General features: G+C 47.5%; 1 protein-coding gene across 2 annotated transcripts in view; it reads left to right on the top strand.

The window, feature by feature from the left end:
• Positions 1-15638, top strand: part of SH3PXD2B (SH3 and PX domains 2B) — a 121734-nt gene continuing 106096 nt past the window's right edge. For both annotated transcript variants that reach the window (XM_048861800.2, XM_048861799.2), the window contains exon 1: positions 1-376. In XM_048861800.2, the coding sequence (XP_048717757.2) occupies positions 305-376 (72 nt within the window). In that variant the 5' untranslated portion in view covers positions 1-304. The remainder of the gene's footprint in view (positions 377-15638) is intronic.

The following is a 15638-nucleotide window of genomic DNA, read 5'->3' as shown; positions in this document are numbered from 1 at the left end:
TCCTCCATCTGCAAACTCTGGAGAGAGGGGCCCGGAGGGAGGAAGAGAGGAGAGGTGGCAGAGGCTTTGCTATCGCTATCCCAGCTGAGCGTCTCTCTGATCGTGGAGTAGGGCATTTCTTTTTCACCCCTCCTTCCTCTCTATGCTTGCTCCCTAGTCCAAGGCCTGGAAGCTGTATGTGTGGCGGGAGCTGTGCTGCACCAAGCCCCGGTCTCTTGCTCTTCCCCCTCTTTTCTTTGTAGCCCGGAGGATTATTTGTACACTTCCCTTTGCTTTTGGGGGCCGGATTGCAAAGGACAGAGCCATGCCCAGGAGGAGCATCTTGGAGGTGAAGGTGCTGGACGTGCAGAAAAGGCGAACCCCCAACAAACACTATGTGAGTGTCTAACCCTCCCCCCAGTCCCGCCCCCCTGATCTGGGGATGGAGCACCCGGTCCCAAAACCATCCCCAGGACCTTTGGGAAAGGCGTGGGAGCACTTTAAGGTTTCTGACTTTCTGTAACTATTTCCAAATAGACCAAAACTAGCCCTCCCTGGTGCTGCTGGGCTGGGAGCCTGCCAACCCTTTCCTTGTGGGACTCGGTAAAGTCCTGAAAGAAAATGCTGGTTATAGTGATAGCTTCTCTAGCAAAGGGGATCTTCTTAGGATCCGGGTAGCTTTTTCAAGTTTTACTGTGTGTAATTAACCACCCTCTTCCTCCAAGTTAACTTAACAGGGAATTCATTGCAATTGCAATATTTTGTTAGTTGCATTTACAATTTCTTAGTATTACTAGTTAGTCACTTAGCAGCTCCCTACTGAAGAATAAACTCTTTTCTATCTCCTGGGCTGGTGGAGCGCATGAGGTCCCCCGCTGCGCTCCATTTGTGTTGTCTTAACTAAACAAAGGCAGGGCACTGTGTGTCTTTCACACAGTACTAGTTGTAGGGCCAGTATTCCCTTTGGACCTTCTTTGGTTGGGAGGGGAAGGGTTACATATTGCTCACCACAGGGACCTCCTCTCTGGAGAAGTTTGACTCCTTGGTTCCCGAAGCACTGACCCAGCGTGGGAGGCAGAGATTCTTGGTACAGAATTGTAGTAGTCATTTTTTAAAAGTTTGTTTTAGATTATAGTTGCTGGAGCAAAGTCCGGAGAGCAGCTGCCTCCCTGGCTAGCAAGCGGATTTTGTGATTCCCTTAAAGGAAAGTGATGGCTGTTCAGACAATTTTGCTATCTCAGCTCTGGCCTAAATTGTCCTGCTTTACACAGGAGGCAGCACTGTACTGCTCTGTGCATATATGAAGCTAACATTAAAAAATGCATGTTGGATTTCTATAGCCTGAGAAGGGCAAAGGCAGGGAGTCTTTTCGTATTCACACATCCCATACCCAGTGCGTACATTGCTGGCTGTTTGAATCCTAGTCTTGATGTATCATGACCGGCTCACAGCAACACTGAGCTGTCAGGTTCTGCCTGGGAGAGCAAGTCTATTGGGAGCACTTGCAGTCCGACTCCTGCCTTATGTCATTACCATTGAAGCAAGATATGTCTATGAATGGACCTCTTGCTCTCTCCTCTCTGATATTCCACCTACCTAGTGGCAAAGGCCTGTTGTTGCTATTTATTTAGCTCAGCAAATGTGCATAATGCTTTACAGACCATGTCAAAATAAGCCCTTTGCCCAAGGAGGTTGTAATCCAGCCCCGGTAGGGTGTCCAGGCCAATGGCTAATAATGCACAGGGGATGTAGTGGCTGAAGAAGTCTAACTGAGAAGGCTAGAAAAAGAGAGAGGCAGGTGGCATGCAGGAAGCTGGTGGCTGTTGTAAGTGTGAGGGGCAGCACACAAGAAAGCGAGGAGAAGAACAAGGAGTGATGAGGACTGTAGGATAACATGGGAGCAGAGGTGCAGACAGAACGGTGGTTTTCTGGCTCCTTGTGGGTTGTGAAATGGAAGTCTGCAGTGCCGGATTTGGCAGGGTGCAGATATTAACTGCTTTTGGGGAGCCATTTTGTTGTACTTATAGAATGTGGGGGTTTGTTCCACTTTTAATAGCCATGAGTCCTACAGTCTGCATGGCCTGTTTGTTTCTTCCATGCATAATGCCCAGTTGATAATATCAGTCAGGGAGTTGCTCCAGTGCTGATTTTCAGTATATTCCTGCTAAACTGGGAGCTCTTTGGGGACAGGGATCATCTCTGTCTTTGTGTCTTGTACAGTGTTGTATATGTCTGCGCTTAACTAATGATTGGGAATAAATTCCCCAACGTGATATATTATTGGTGTGGAAGAGACTTTTCATCTTCCTCTAATGTATCTGGCCTTAACCACTTCTGGAGCTGAGATGCTGCTAGATTTAGTCCAGTGTAGTGTGGGAAATCTACGCAGTGTATAATAGAACCCCAGGCACGCCCCTAGCAGACAAAGCTATGGTTAATGTTGGGAACTTGCACTCCCAGTGTTTGTGATTTGCAACCCAGTTCCTCTCATAGTGAAAGGATGATAATGCTGGAAAGGTACCTGACAGGTTTGGTGTAATAGAACCCCAGAAAGTGCCATTAGTACATTGTTTTCTAGTGGGTAGATGGACTGGTGCTGGTAACATGGCCTTTAAAATCCACCAGTTGCAGAGTTCTGAGTTGCTGTGCCCCAGCCTATTCTGAAACTGGGACAGACCTGTTTTCTAGTTAGCAATCAAGGAGCTCAATTAAACCTGTTTGTACTGCCTGTCTCCGCCCACGTGTGACTGTGAAGTGAAGCTAGAGGGTTCTGTCCTGGATTCACTGTGAGCTGCCCATGTTCTATAAACTACAGATCAAGGGACCTCCCAATACCTAGTGGACACTTTATGAAAAAGCCCTGAAATATAACTAATAAAATTTAAAGCTGGCTTCTCCCCTTGGCATAACCGTAACATGGGACAGTCCATTGACGCACACACTGTTAATTCTGCACCACATAAGGCACCTCCTGTATGGTCTAGGCTATGACGTTAGGAATTTGAGTGACACTCTCCTTCCACTAATGTGCATTTTAATAATGACTGAGCTGTGACACCCTGGAGTTCTTAGAAGAAATGCTACCTTTTAAAAATGGCAAAGAGTCCAATACGTCTGTTAGTCTATAACAGGGGTCAGCAACCAGTCAGAAGTGGTGTGCCGAGTCTTCATTTATTCACCTTAATTTAAGGTTTTGCGGGCCAATAATACATTTTAACGTTTTTTAGAAGGGGTCGGTCTCTGTAAGTCTATATAGTATATAACTAAACTGTCGTATGTAGAGTAAACCAGTGTTTTCAAAATGTTTAAGAAGCTTCATTTAAAATTAAGTTAAAATGCTGATCTTATGCCGCCGGCCCGCTCAGCCCGCTGCCAGCCTGGGGTTCCGTTCCGCTAGGCCGGCAGCGGGCTGAGCAGGGTCCCGGCCGCAGGCCCCAGCCGGCAAGGAGCCGGCAGGCAGAACCCCAGACCGTCAGCGGGCTGAGCAGGGCTAGTGGCTGGGACCCCAGACCGGCAGTGGGCTGAGTGGCTCAGCCCGCTGACACTCAGCCCGCTGCTGGTCTGGAGTTCCGTCTGCTGGCTTCTGCCAACCAGGGTCCCGGCTGCTGGCCCCGCTCAGCCCACTGCTGGTCTGGGATCCTGGCCCTGCTCACATAAAGTGGGTACCTGCCTTCTTCCTGGTTCTAGCCCATTCTCTTCCTCTCTCTCTCTGCACTGAGCTGAGGGTGGGAGTGCACTGAGCACAGGGCTGGGGGTGAAGGAGCAGGTTGGGGTGTAGGGTCTGGCCAGGAGCTAGAATGAGGGAGGGGGCTCAGGGTTGGGGCAGGAGGTTTGGGTGTGGAGTGCTACCTGGGCAGCTCCCATTTGGTGCAAGGGGTGAAGGTGCGGGGGGGGGGGGGGAGGGTGCAGGAGCTCCCGTTTGGTGCTCAGGGTAGGCGTGGGAATGTGGAGGATGCAAGAGTCAGGGTGTGGGGGGCTGGAGTCAGGGGGGGTTGTGGGGGTTGCTCCCAGCCCCCTACCCAGAGCGGCTCATGGCAGGGGGCTGGGTGTGTGTGAGGGGGTTGTGGGGGGGGGGTTCAGGGGTCAGGGCAGAGGGCTGGGTGTGTGTGAGGAGGTGCAGGGGTTAGGGCTAGGGTTGTGGGGTTGCTCCCAGCCCCCTACCCAGAGCGGCTCATGGCAGGGGGCTGGAGGGGATATGCCCTGATTCCACTCCCCTTCCCCAAGACCCCATCCCCACCTCTTCTCCACTTCTCCCCCTCCCTCGCATTGGCCATCAGCTAATCGGTGGCAGGGAGGGAGCGGAGGAGTTGCAGGAACCCAGCCCGCTGGGGGCGGGGGGACCTTGCCTGCTCTGCAGCAGCAACCGGCAGAACCAACCTTCTTCACCCTGCACCCGTGGGGGCACAGAGAAGAGCGGGTCGGGGCAGGCAGGATTTTTAATGGCACGCTGCTGCCTGCCGGGGTCCCGGCTGCCGGGACCTGGCAGGCAGCAGCGTGCCATTAAAAATCGGCTCGCGTGCCGTCTTTGGCACACGTGCCATAGGTTGCTGACCCCTGGTCTATAAGGTGCCACAGGACTCTTTGCTGCTTTTACAGATCCAGACTAACATGGCTACCCCTCTGATACCTTTTTAAAAGGTTCCTCTCTGGGTTACTCTTGCCTACAGTTTGCTAGCGAAGCTACCATGTGGCAGTGAGCAAATAGCAAGGGAAAACCAGAAGTCTGGTAACATAGCAATAACTAAGCAGATCCAAGCTTTCTTCCCCTGCCCCCAAGGATGCAGACACAAACCTTGCTTTGCTTTTCCTCCTCCAGCCCCCAAACTCACAACTCTTTCCCCCTCTACTTTGTGTTGACCATGCTTGCTCATCTTACTTAGATGATGCATTATCGTTCCTGGAAAATGTATATGTGAGGCAACTTAGCTTCCTACGGTTTCTGTATTTTGTACTGGGAGACTAGGTAACTATTGAACTGTTCTCAGTTTCTGTAGGTGTGTGGAGAATACCTGCAAGAGTGTCTAATTCCTCATTCTTCTAGGCCTCTTTACGTGGGGTTGGGAATTCTCCAGGTCTTTGAGTCCCTGTTTCCCCTCCAGGCTTCTTGTGTGATTGCCATCAGTCCTTCCAACCAAGGAATACTGGACAGGGGTCCTTTTGGAACTCATCCATTCTGTTCTTTAATTAGCCAGAGAGGTCATTTTGCTGCCTGCTGTATACCTCCACAAAGAGACAGTCCCAGGGGATCAGATGGAATCAGGGGTAACATTCACTGTCTTCTAGCAGAGAAAAATCTTTCGTGAATTCTTGGGGGTGGGAATGGAGATGGGGACATTTTAGTGGGATTCTGGTTGGCTTTGTGGTATGGACAATTCCCATCACTACTCAACATGTGCAGTTTGGAGGATAAAACCCTTAATGTGGTGGAACATCCTGCCCTGAAACTTTCTGGCTTGTGAGGAGAATGTGGATGGAAGGTGTGTTCTTTAACTGGTCACTGGTGATTGACTGTGTGCTGCTCATCCACTCATTGCTTCCTGGGAGGTTCCCCTCTTTGAACCCCCCAAGTCTCAACATCCTGTCTTATTCCTCCACAATAGTTCTCCTCGGATGGAGTTAAGAAACAGGGCAAGCCAAGGAGGCTCAAAGCTGGATCAGTGCCTAGGAAGTGTCTAGAATCTTCCGGAAAGCAGAGCCTCACAGAGCTGTGTTGGTGCTGGAGTAAATGAGAAGAGTGCTGTCTCTATCTGAAGAGATCAGTAGGAACCAGGCAGATTCACCAAGCCAGTTAATTATATAGAATCATCCCCTCCTCCTTTGCTGGAAAAAATAGGTTTTGAACGCAGCTGAGTCATCTTGCTTTTGACTGTATCGGCTGGCAAATCAGAGCCAGCCACAAAATATACGTACTAAACCTTAGCTTCCAAGCATCTCATTTCTGAGCATAAACCTGCTCTTTTCCGTCCCCTAAGGGCAGCCACTTAGCATCATATATGAGTGTGGAGGAACTCTTTTTCCCCCATTCCCAGCACTGTGACCTGACCTGTAAATGACCCATGACATTTATATCCCCACTTAGATCAAAGACTTTACTTAGCTTGGACAAAGGGTCAATTGTATTACCTGCACACAGACCACTCTGAGAAACTGGGGATATTAGTTTCCCCCAATAAAGTTGGGTCAAGAGAGGACTCAGCTGGTCTTACTCCCCAGCTTTTGAGGTCTGGAAATACCTATTTTCTTCAGGTTCCTATGCGGTGTCCATCACCATGGTATCTGAGCACAGTAAAAGGTGCAATGCTGTGCAGCCAAAGACAAAAGCTTCTATGTCCTCAGCTCCGTTTCCCATTTGGCAGAAATACGGTGCCTTCTGTTTTGAAGGTGTCTCCCTTTTTGAAGAGTGAGTCTGTGGTGTCTTATCAGTGGGAGAGAAATAATACCATGCAGCTCTGCTGGCATATGCGCCAACTGTGTGTGTGTGTGTGTGTGTGTGATGCATCCCTCTGCCGCTGTCTTAACCATATATGCTAGAGCTGTTCTCTCTCTCCTGGAAATTTTGCAACCCTCCTTCTGCTGTTAGAAGTGACACACACAATAGTTTCCAGGGAGAAGGTCTCAACATCCCTTATGGAGCCTTTATATTTCCATCCACTTCTAATCCCTCCTGACCCCATGTCCCATCTGGCTGCTGCCTTTCTGGCTAAGGAGGAACATTCATGAGTCACTTCAGAGGCCATCACAGGGTTGGAAAGATCATTGTTGAGTGATATCAGGCACTTCTTAACCTCCTTCCCAAGTGGCTGAGGATAGGATAGCTGACATCACACTTTTTAGCCTAACATTTTTGAATAGTTTAGTGTAGGCTTTAACACATGCTAAAATCTGGGAACTTCACTAGACTTTAACTCTGCCAGTTGAGCATATGTGTGGACATGGCCTTTAATTAGTCTGTTCAGACATGCTAGCTAATGTTTGTGGACGTCACACCTTTAAATCCTAGCCTAGACAAGGCCTGAAAGCACCTGGGCAGTGCAGATGATTCAGAATGAGCCCAGCTGCACTCAAAAGGGCTCAGTCAATGGGTAAAACTGAAGAGGTCCAATCCTGCTTGCATTACACATGTGTGAAGTGTTGTGCTCCTTGATGGGCCCACTTGTGAGCAAGCCTAGTAAGATTTGGCCCAAGAGCCAATTGTGGGAGGTGCCTTCCTCTTTCCTGCTCCCCTCACTGTAGTAAACCCTGGGATCCTGGAAGACTTTCTCTTCTTCAGTGTTACTGAGCTGGGGATTCCTCACAGCACATAGGTCTCCCACTTCTATCAAACTAGCCCTGTTCCCACTAGCAGATAGGCTATGGGGAACGGGAGGAATGTTGGAATCGTAAGGCCCTGTCTATATGTACAACACTATAGTGGCACAGCTGTACCGATACAGTCGTGTTGCTGCAGGATGTCTGGTGAAGACACTCTTTGCTGATGGGAGAGCGCTCTTCCATTGGCAAAATGAAGCTGCTGCCGCTCAGAAGCTGCTGCCGCTCAGAGGTGGTTATGTCGGCAGGAGAAGCTCTTCCGCTGACAGACCGCTGTGCACAGGTTGGTGTAACTTACGTTGCTCGGGGGAGTGGTTTTTTGACATAAGTTATGCCAACATAGGCTGTAGTGTAGACATAGCCTTACTTCCTGCTCCACGGATGTGAGCCCTGAACTTGCTTTGCCAGCTGTAAAACAGTATTGTGATGCTGGCATGGCAACTTCTCTTTGGCCTGGCCCTCACTGGGTAGGTGGGGGGATCGATCTAAGTTATGCAACTTCAGCTACGTGAATAATGTAGCTGAAGTCGACGTACTTAGACCTACTCATCGCAGTGTCTTCACTGTGGTGAGTCGACTGCTGCTGCTCCCCCGTTGACTCCGCCTGCGCCTCTCGCGGTGGTGGAGTACAGGAGTCCACGGGAGAGCACTTGGGGGTTGATTTATTGCGTCTAGACTAGACACGATAAATCAACCCCCGCTGGATCAATCACTGCCCGCCGATCCTGTCGGGTAGTATAGACGTATCCTTAGCCAGACATCCCTATGTGTTGATATATAATCAGACCATTCAGTTTGCTGAACATTCTTCATACTTTGTCTGGAAATGGAGGGGAAGTAGCAAAAAAATGATCATTTTGCAGAGATTCTTGAGGTTAACTTTTCTCCAAGATGAAGGGGCTGGTCTCACTCCTCAGGCTGGATTGCCTGGACTTTACAGCTCTCTAGCCCAAATTCTAAGTGACACCATTTCATTCATGCAGTGGGACAGTAACCCTGCAGTGACCCTTCCATTCCAACAGTGTTGTAAGAGACTCCAGCTCTGTTTCAGGACTCTGCCATTGTGGGATATTGCCAGTGAGTGTGTCCTAAGGCTACGTTGCAAATCGTAAGAGGCAAAGTCCAAGAGCACAGTTTAAAAATAATCGTTACAAGCAGCAGAATGGCAGATTGTCATTCTGCTCTGCTCTGCCAAGTCTTGGGTTCTGATAAATGAATGTTTTGTTTTTTTTTAATCTGTAGTTTGCTAGTTGAAATAGACTAAATTTTCCTTTAAAGGATATTGCCCAGTTTCTTTTTATAGTTCCATTGTTTGTAATACCCTCCTAGAAGCCTAAAAGTAAACTTTCCCTGCCAAATCTAGTTTTCATCTGTTAAGCAAACAGAGAGATTTTCATTTTAAGGCAGCTGCAGTTAACATGTTTTGTGATATTGGTGAATAATTTATGTCATCACCTCATTGCTTCTTTCATTTGTACAATCCCATTCTCCTCAATTCTGTTAGAACTCCTCTCAGGTTATAGTTTTTAAATAGTAAACTGCTGTTGCAGAGCACAAAACAAAACTCTCTGTATTCTACAGAAATGGTGAGGGTTTTTTTTGTTTTTCTTAGATTTTCACTGTAGCATAATGATATTTTGGGTTGTGTGTGCATGGGAAGAATCCCACAAAACTAGTGTCCGGATTAGGTGTATTGTTGCAAATTACATATGCACTGTGTGTGTGCGCACGCGTGCACACAAAGTTACCTTGAGTATTGCTGCAAGCTGGGTAAATGCCCATGCAGATGTCTGTAACTACCTGATTTGCATATATAGTTACCCAGGTACTTTTAAAAAGTACTGGATTGGCATGCAAAACACATGCACAAATTTGCCTGAAAGTCTGGCCCTTGATGTTTACAATTCATAGGAGTTTTCCCCATGTTGACCTAAAAATGATTTTTAAGGTAAATTATGTTTGGGTCTAAAGCCCAGACTCTTTAAAGCTTAGAAGGTATCTTTTCTGCAAGGCAGTCATAGAGCTTCTATCATATACAGTGAACCAGCTACTAGTAGCTTCATTTGCCAAATAAAATGTGCATAACACTAATCTGAAACCAGATCTAGAATCCATTAAAGAAGAAGTGACTTTCTTGAACCAAGGGACTGCTGATCTAAAGAACCACAATAACTTATCAGTGGCTCAAATGTTCTGAACAGAAGATGCCACCTGCAGAAACTGAAGTGGCAGCCTGGAGACTTTGTGCCCCTTGAGCTTTGAAATAAAGAGTTTGTGGTTCAAACTTAGTCAGTTGGATAGCATCCATAGTCACCATGTATAGTTGGATTATTTTTGAACCATATTGGCTGCGTAGCTTTAAAAGGGCATTGGAAGTCCTACAATCCTCGAGAGAATGACCACATTTACTTGGGGTATGGCTGGAATGTCCTATGAGGAAAGATTTAAGGAGGTGGGTATGCTTAGTCTGGGGAAATATGTGGTTGGACAATGACTTATTGGTAAGGAATCCATCCAGGGGTCACACACAAAACTAGGATTTTCATTATAGAATAAAAACTGGGAAAGCAGAGGGTTCGATCCTCCATGTTAGGAAAACTTCTTCACTCAAGGGGTTACTGCTGGCAGGCAGGCTGATCCTGGTAAAGGGCAAGGGGTGGCTCAAAGGTCCTTTCCATCACAACTTCCTAGAAGGTCCCTTAGCAACTTCCTGTGTTGCCTTCAGCTGTGGCGTCATTGCAAAATGTGACATTTCTTTTCAATAGGCTGTGATGCTGCTCTTTTCCTGTTAGTCGTGGTCTCAAGGCAAAACATTTGAAACCATTGGAGCACCGGCTTCCCCCAAAGTTCACGGGGGTTTGGACCCGTCTTTACTCTCTGTCCTAGTCTGTTGTGTGGTGTTAAATAGCTGCTATGTCCCACTACAGTGATCTCTCCATGTCCTTACCTGCTTTCCCCCTAGGGACTGGGGCTTAATTAATGTTTGTGAAGCATTTTTGGGTCCTGGAAAAACACCATAGAAATGCAAAGTACTACTAGTTTTGTTTCTCTGTCTGTATATCTTAACACTGACTACCTAAAATACCCTAGCACAACAAAACTGTAAAGGACCAAATTCTGCCTGTGGTTGCATAGGGTATGTATACGCTGCAATCAGGAGGTTTAATTGCAGCACATGTAGGAATACCTGGGCTAGCTTTGATTAAGCTAGCTCGCTAAATATAGCCATGTAACCGCAGCAGCACTGGGCTAGTTCCCCAGGTATCTGTACTCGGGTGGCTAGTTTCTGCTGCTGCTTCTGCTGTCACTGTCACATTGCTATTTTTAGCAAGCCAGCTCAGTCAGAGACCTACCCTTTGGAAGTTAATGGGAAAGCTCTGTGCTTGGGTCTAAAAACAGAAGTAGTCAGTAGCTTTCATGTTAAATTGCAGTTACAAAATTCTTTGAAAGAGATAAGGACATTAGATCTTTGAATCAAGGGTCCTGCACAGCCTTTCTTTTGAGAGGGGAGCTCTCTTTCATCTGTTCCATGTAGCACTGGGAAATGGGGAAACAAGAGAACCCATATGTTTGACCTTCCGTGTGACTCGTAGCAAAGTTTGACCTTCCGGGTGCATGTGTCTTGGGACCGAGGAATCTTTGCCTAAAGGGTGAGGGAAGCCCAGGAAGCAGGGTCTCTGATCACAGTACGGGTGCATATGCTTTTCAGACCAGCTGTTCCTTTTCCTTTCACTCAGATAATGCCTCGCCCCATCTGATTTATAAAGTAGCAAAATGTGGAGATCTGGCACCCCTTGGGAGTTGGAACAGGGGTGAATCCAAGCAATTAAAAGTGTTTGATATGTATAGTCCAGCAGACTCCAGGGCAAGTGGGCAATTAGATTGCTTTCTCTTGTTGGCATGCTGGGGTACTACTCTATCCATCCTCATCTCACTGTCGTCTCCTACTTCTTACTGTGCCCATCTACATCCCATGGTCTCCTGACTTCTCCCTACTCCACTATCCTGCAGCATTAATGCTGCTGTTTCTATCTCTATCTGTCTAAATTAAACATGAACGTGGAGGATCAAGATGCCCTGCAGTTGTTGCTGGAAAGTATTCCTCTCTTTCCCCCCGCTCCCCACCGGTGCTGTCTTTGCCGACTGAACCAGAACGTCTGTGCTTCTCGCTTGCTTGGCTCGTGAAACAGGCTGTGCAGGCGCAAGGGAATAGCAAAACTTTCAAAGCCAGCCAAGCATGCCAGTAAATGGAGCTGTCAGATTGTCTCCCCTCTCCTGGCCTGACACTGGCCCAGAGAGGCATCTGATGGGCTTCTCAACTGTCCTGCAGCATGAAAGCTAGAGAGATCTCCACTTTCCCCTCCACAGCCCTGCACTCCTGCTGTGGAAAAGGGCTCAGAGTCCAGTGGACAGGGGCCAAAAGCAAGCAGAACACAGCCAAGAATTTTCTTTGTTTCCAGTCACCTCCCGTCTCTTTCTTTTCCTCTTATAATTTTCCTCCTCCTTCATCTTTTCTATTAACCCCTGCTCTGTTTTGGTCAGTTCTCTCAGCTGGTTTGGTTCCCCTGCCCCTTTGGATTATTTCTCCCCACTGCTTTCTAGGAGTGCAGAACAAGTCAACATTCCCAGAGATAAGAGTAGCATTGTCTCCCTGGTGTTTGGGGTGGGGGTGAGGTGGAGGGACTGATCCTTTTCCATCTGCTGGAGAAAGAGATTGTGGAAAAATCTACAGAGAGGTTTATTGTACGTAGTGTCTCTCTGGACATAGGACCACACAGGCTCAAACGCATTTGAAATCACTCTGCAGACAGCTTCTCTCTGATGGAGGTTGTTATATCTGGCTTTGTGTTAGTAACCGTGCTGAGTGTCTGTGGACTGACACTCTTACCAGTGAAGGGTCAGCAGCACCAAACTTCCTAGGAGCCCAACCCAGGAAATTATATCCCAGGTGTCAACAACATTTTCCTGTTTTGTGATGTAAATGATTACTATGCCTCTTGAGTGGCATGGGATCAATTTGGAGGGATTCTACATTTGGCAGCCAGTACTACAAACTGTGACAAATCTGCGGCCACCTATGACTTCACAGTGTGCCTCGCAGTACAGAGCATGGCCACTCAGAACTTCACAGCAGCTGCAGGGAGAGAACATTCTTCTCCCTGCTTGAAACACACAGGCCCCTACCACTTGAACTCAGGAAGAATCTCCATTAGCAGCGTAAGGGCTATGACTCACAGCTGAGCAGCACTGGTTCTGTGCAGTAAAGGGCAAAAGCCTACTTACACACTGTCCAGTTTGTTCATTACAGTATGGAAGCACTACATTGTAAGAGTCTTGACGGGGGAGGAAGGAAATAGTCACAAGAAACCTCTACTAAGGGCTTTTCTTTACCGCAATGGGTAGCTTAAGTTAGTGCACTTAAGTTACTCCACTCCAGCTAGCTACTGTGAGAGCAACCACACTGGAGAAACTACATTGGAGCTACTTGGTGATTGGATTAGCAGCTGATGAGTTGTAACTCAAGCTGCTGCGTCCCTACTGCATTACTTGCTCCAGCTCCGCACCACCCCAGCTTCAAACCTCATGGGCCAGCTAGCTCCAACTAGAGATTGTTTGTGTATGGATGGGAGTCAGGTTAGGGACAAAACTAGAGTTCTACCGTCCGCTAACAATGCAGTGAAGATATGCCCTAAACCTCTCTAACAGATGAGGGAGGAAATACAGTGCTTTGCATTTGGATCTGGCTGTAGGAGTTTGGGGGTGTGAGGCGAGATGTAAGGTTATTCTGGTACCGTGTGTGGTGCTCAGGGCCAAGTGATCTCTGGTTTCTGGTGCTGATGGGATTACTCTGGGATGCACACATGAGGTAGTGAACACTGTCTCCTATAGATGCAGCTGCAGGTCATTGGTGTGGCGTGCTAGTCACTTGGACACTGGGATATCTCAGTGATGGGCACAGTATAAGAGATGGAGCAGATTGCATATTTCTGCTGGGTCATTCTCAACAAGTGTCTTCTCCATTAGTAACTGCGTGTGGCTCTAATAATAGGTGAAGTATCTTTGCCTTCCTCTGAAGAAACCGAGGATTGTGCCCAAATGGGAGCATAGATGAGGGACACCTAGTTAACTCGTCGGCATCTTGACATGATCCAGATGATCACACCCAGCATGCATAGAGCAGATCTTAATCCTGCATTTCTATATAGGGACATAGTGAAGACTCCATCCAAGTGGGCTGGTCCTGTTCCCCTCTGAGACTTGTAGTATGAGTTTAGGAACACTAGAACTTCCTAAGATGCAGCTACCCCGAGGCTATGTTTTGGCCCGTCGTGGCACAGGTGAGTTTTACAAGTTGGGGATGTGGGCTTTATGGAAAGCAGGACTCAACCTGAATCCTGTAGGGAGCCAGGTCTGTAGTTACCTGACTCTTGGGCACTGTCTAAGAAAGGTACCTCTAAGGAAGAATTCTTGTTACTGGTGCTGTATGTTCTATTGTGACTTCTGTCTTTTGGCTCAATGCTTGAGGGATAAAGCCTGATACATGATGTATGTGCTTTATATCCCCTTTTCAGGCTTAGGTGAGGACACCAGCAGAGACTCCTAGAGTCAAATGTAATACGTAGTGACCCCAGTGAATGAGTGGTTTGGTGTTTTGAGGAGGGACTTGGGAATCAAGATTCCTTGGCTCTATTTTTCATTCAGTCACTGACTCATTGAATGACCTTAAGCAAGTCACTTAAACTGCCTGCCTCTGTTTATAAATTGGGGAAGGGTGCCTCAGGCAAAATGTGAGACTTAATGTTTGTAAAGTGCTTTATGGTCTTCAACCACTTCAGGAGTTCAAGGAATATTAATTATCAAATGTGTAGTTTCTGGCGATGCAAAGATCCAGCTCCAGCTGTCTCTAAAATAATAATCCCAGTTTCAGACAATGCTTCCTGGACATTTAATTTCTTTGAGCGTGGGGCTGGGGGGTGGGGTGGGAATCTGGGATGAACATGCCATGAAGAGACAAAACTTGAACTGAATTCCTGGTCAAATGCTAAACCCCCCATTCTCAGAGATGTGCTGGACTTTGGGATTGGTTGGCTGCTTCTGATGTTTTCCTTTGGGATTTTCATAGTTCCATCCTTTCTGCTTTTATGATGATTCTGTGGCATTTGGAGTCAGCTGATGAAGTTCTCAGTTATATATGTGATGCTACTTCTGGTGGATACCATTGCCAGCAGACCTAGCTAAGGTTTTCCTCATCCTTGCTGTATGCTCCCATGGGGGGGGGGGGGGGTATGGATCTCCCTCTGGGTTGGAGGAAGGCATTTGATTCACTGTAACTTGCCAGCATGTTTCCCCTCCAGTTGCCAGAGTCATTTCTAACATGATAATTGACTGGCAGCTTTCATTGACAGCTCTGTTACGGTTGGCCAAATGCCCTTTGCATCTCTCTAGCAACTTGTCATTTTTGGCAGTTCTCTTCTTTATTTTTTTTTTGGTCCCACTTTCCACTGGCAGGTTCTCATTTTGAGCTCTACCTGGAGGAATACAGAGGGGTGGAAGGGATTGTGTGTGATATGCAGGAGGTCATATGAGAGAGCCTCTGTAGGGAACAATCCTGCACTGGTCAATAGGATGCACAAGATGACCTAATAGGTCTTTGTCCATCTCTCACTTCTTTGATCAGTTGGAGTAGCTTGATATATGCAGAAATGTCTGTTAGTTGGAAATACTGCCTGCCTCTCACCAGTCTTGTTCACTAACTTTTAAGAAGTTGGTACCCCTAACTCTGTGCTCAGTGGGAGGTTTGGGGGAGCCGAGTCACAGGTGTGATTGTCAGAGGGACCAGAATCTCATGTTTCTCTCGCTCCATTTTGTGTAAAGGATTATTTAACATTCAGCACACAAAGGAATGAGCAAGTGGAAGGTCTGATTAGTTAGGCAAGGCTCTAGCTGAGCTTTGTTCTGTAAGGCTCGATTTGTAACTTCTGAACCCTTCGTAGCCCAGCAAAATCAACATGGAGCTGGAGGGAAGACCTACTCCCCTGTCTTTGGAATGGGTAGTATATCTGAAAAGACAGTCCATGCTGCCTCTACTTTAGAATGGGTCTGAGGCCATGAACCATCTTAAGCCTAGAGGTCTCTTCTCTTTATTCATATATGGTGTGTGAGGTGGGCATGATGCTGTGCACCCACACCATCTGTTCCTCGTCAGGGCAAGGTCCCTGCCAGGAGTTCTGTTTTTACAGATCTCAGGAGCACGGCGTAGAAGATCCTTTGCTCTCTTATAGGTCTTGGGGTCCAATTAAGCTGTGGAGTCAGAGGGCACAACTCTCTCAAAGTCCTGCTTGCTTATGCCA

The sequence above is a fragment of the Caretta caretta genome, chromosome 8 (assembly GCF_965140235.1).
Source record: "Caretta caretta isolate rCarCar2 chromosome 8, rCarCar1.hap1, whole genome shotgun sequence".
Taxonomy (NCBI): domain Eukaryota; kingdom Metazoa; phylum Chordata; order Testudines; family Cheloniidae; genus Caretta; species Caretta caretta.
Note: the sequence above shows the minus strand (reverse complement) of the source record. Positions and strands in the feature narration are given on the sequence as shown.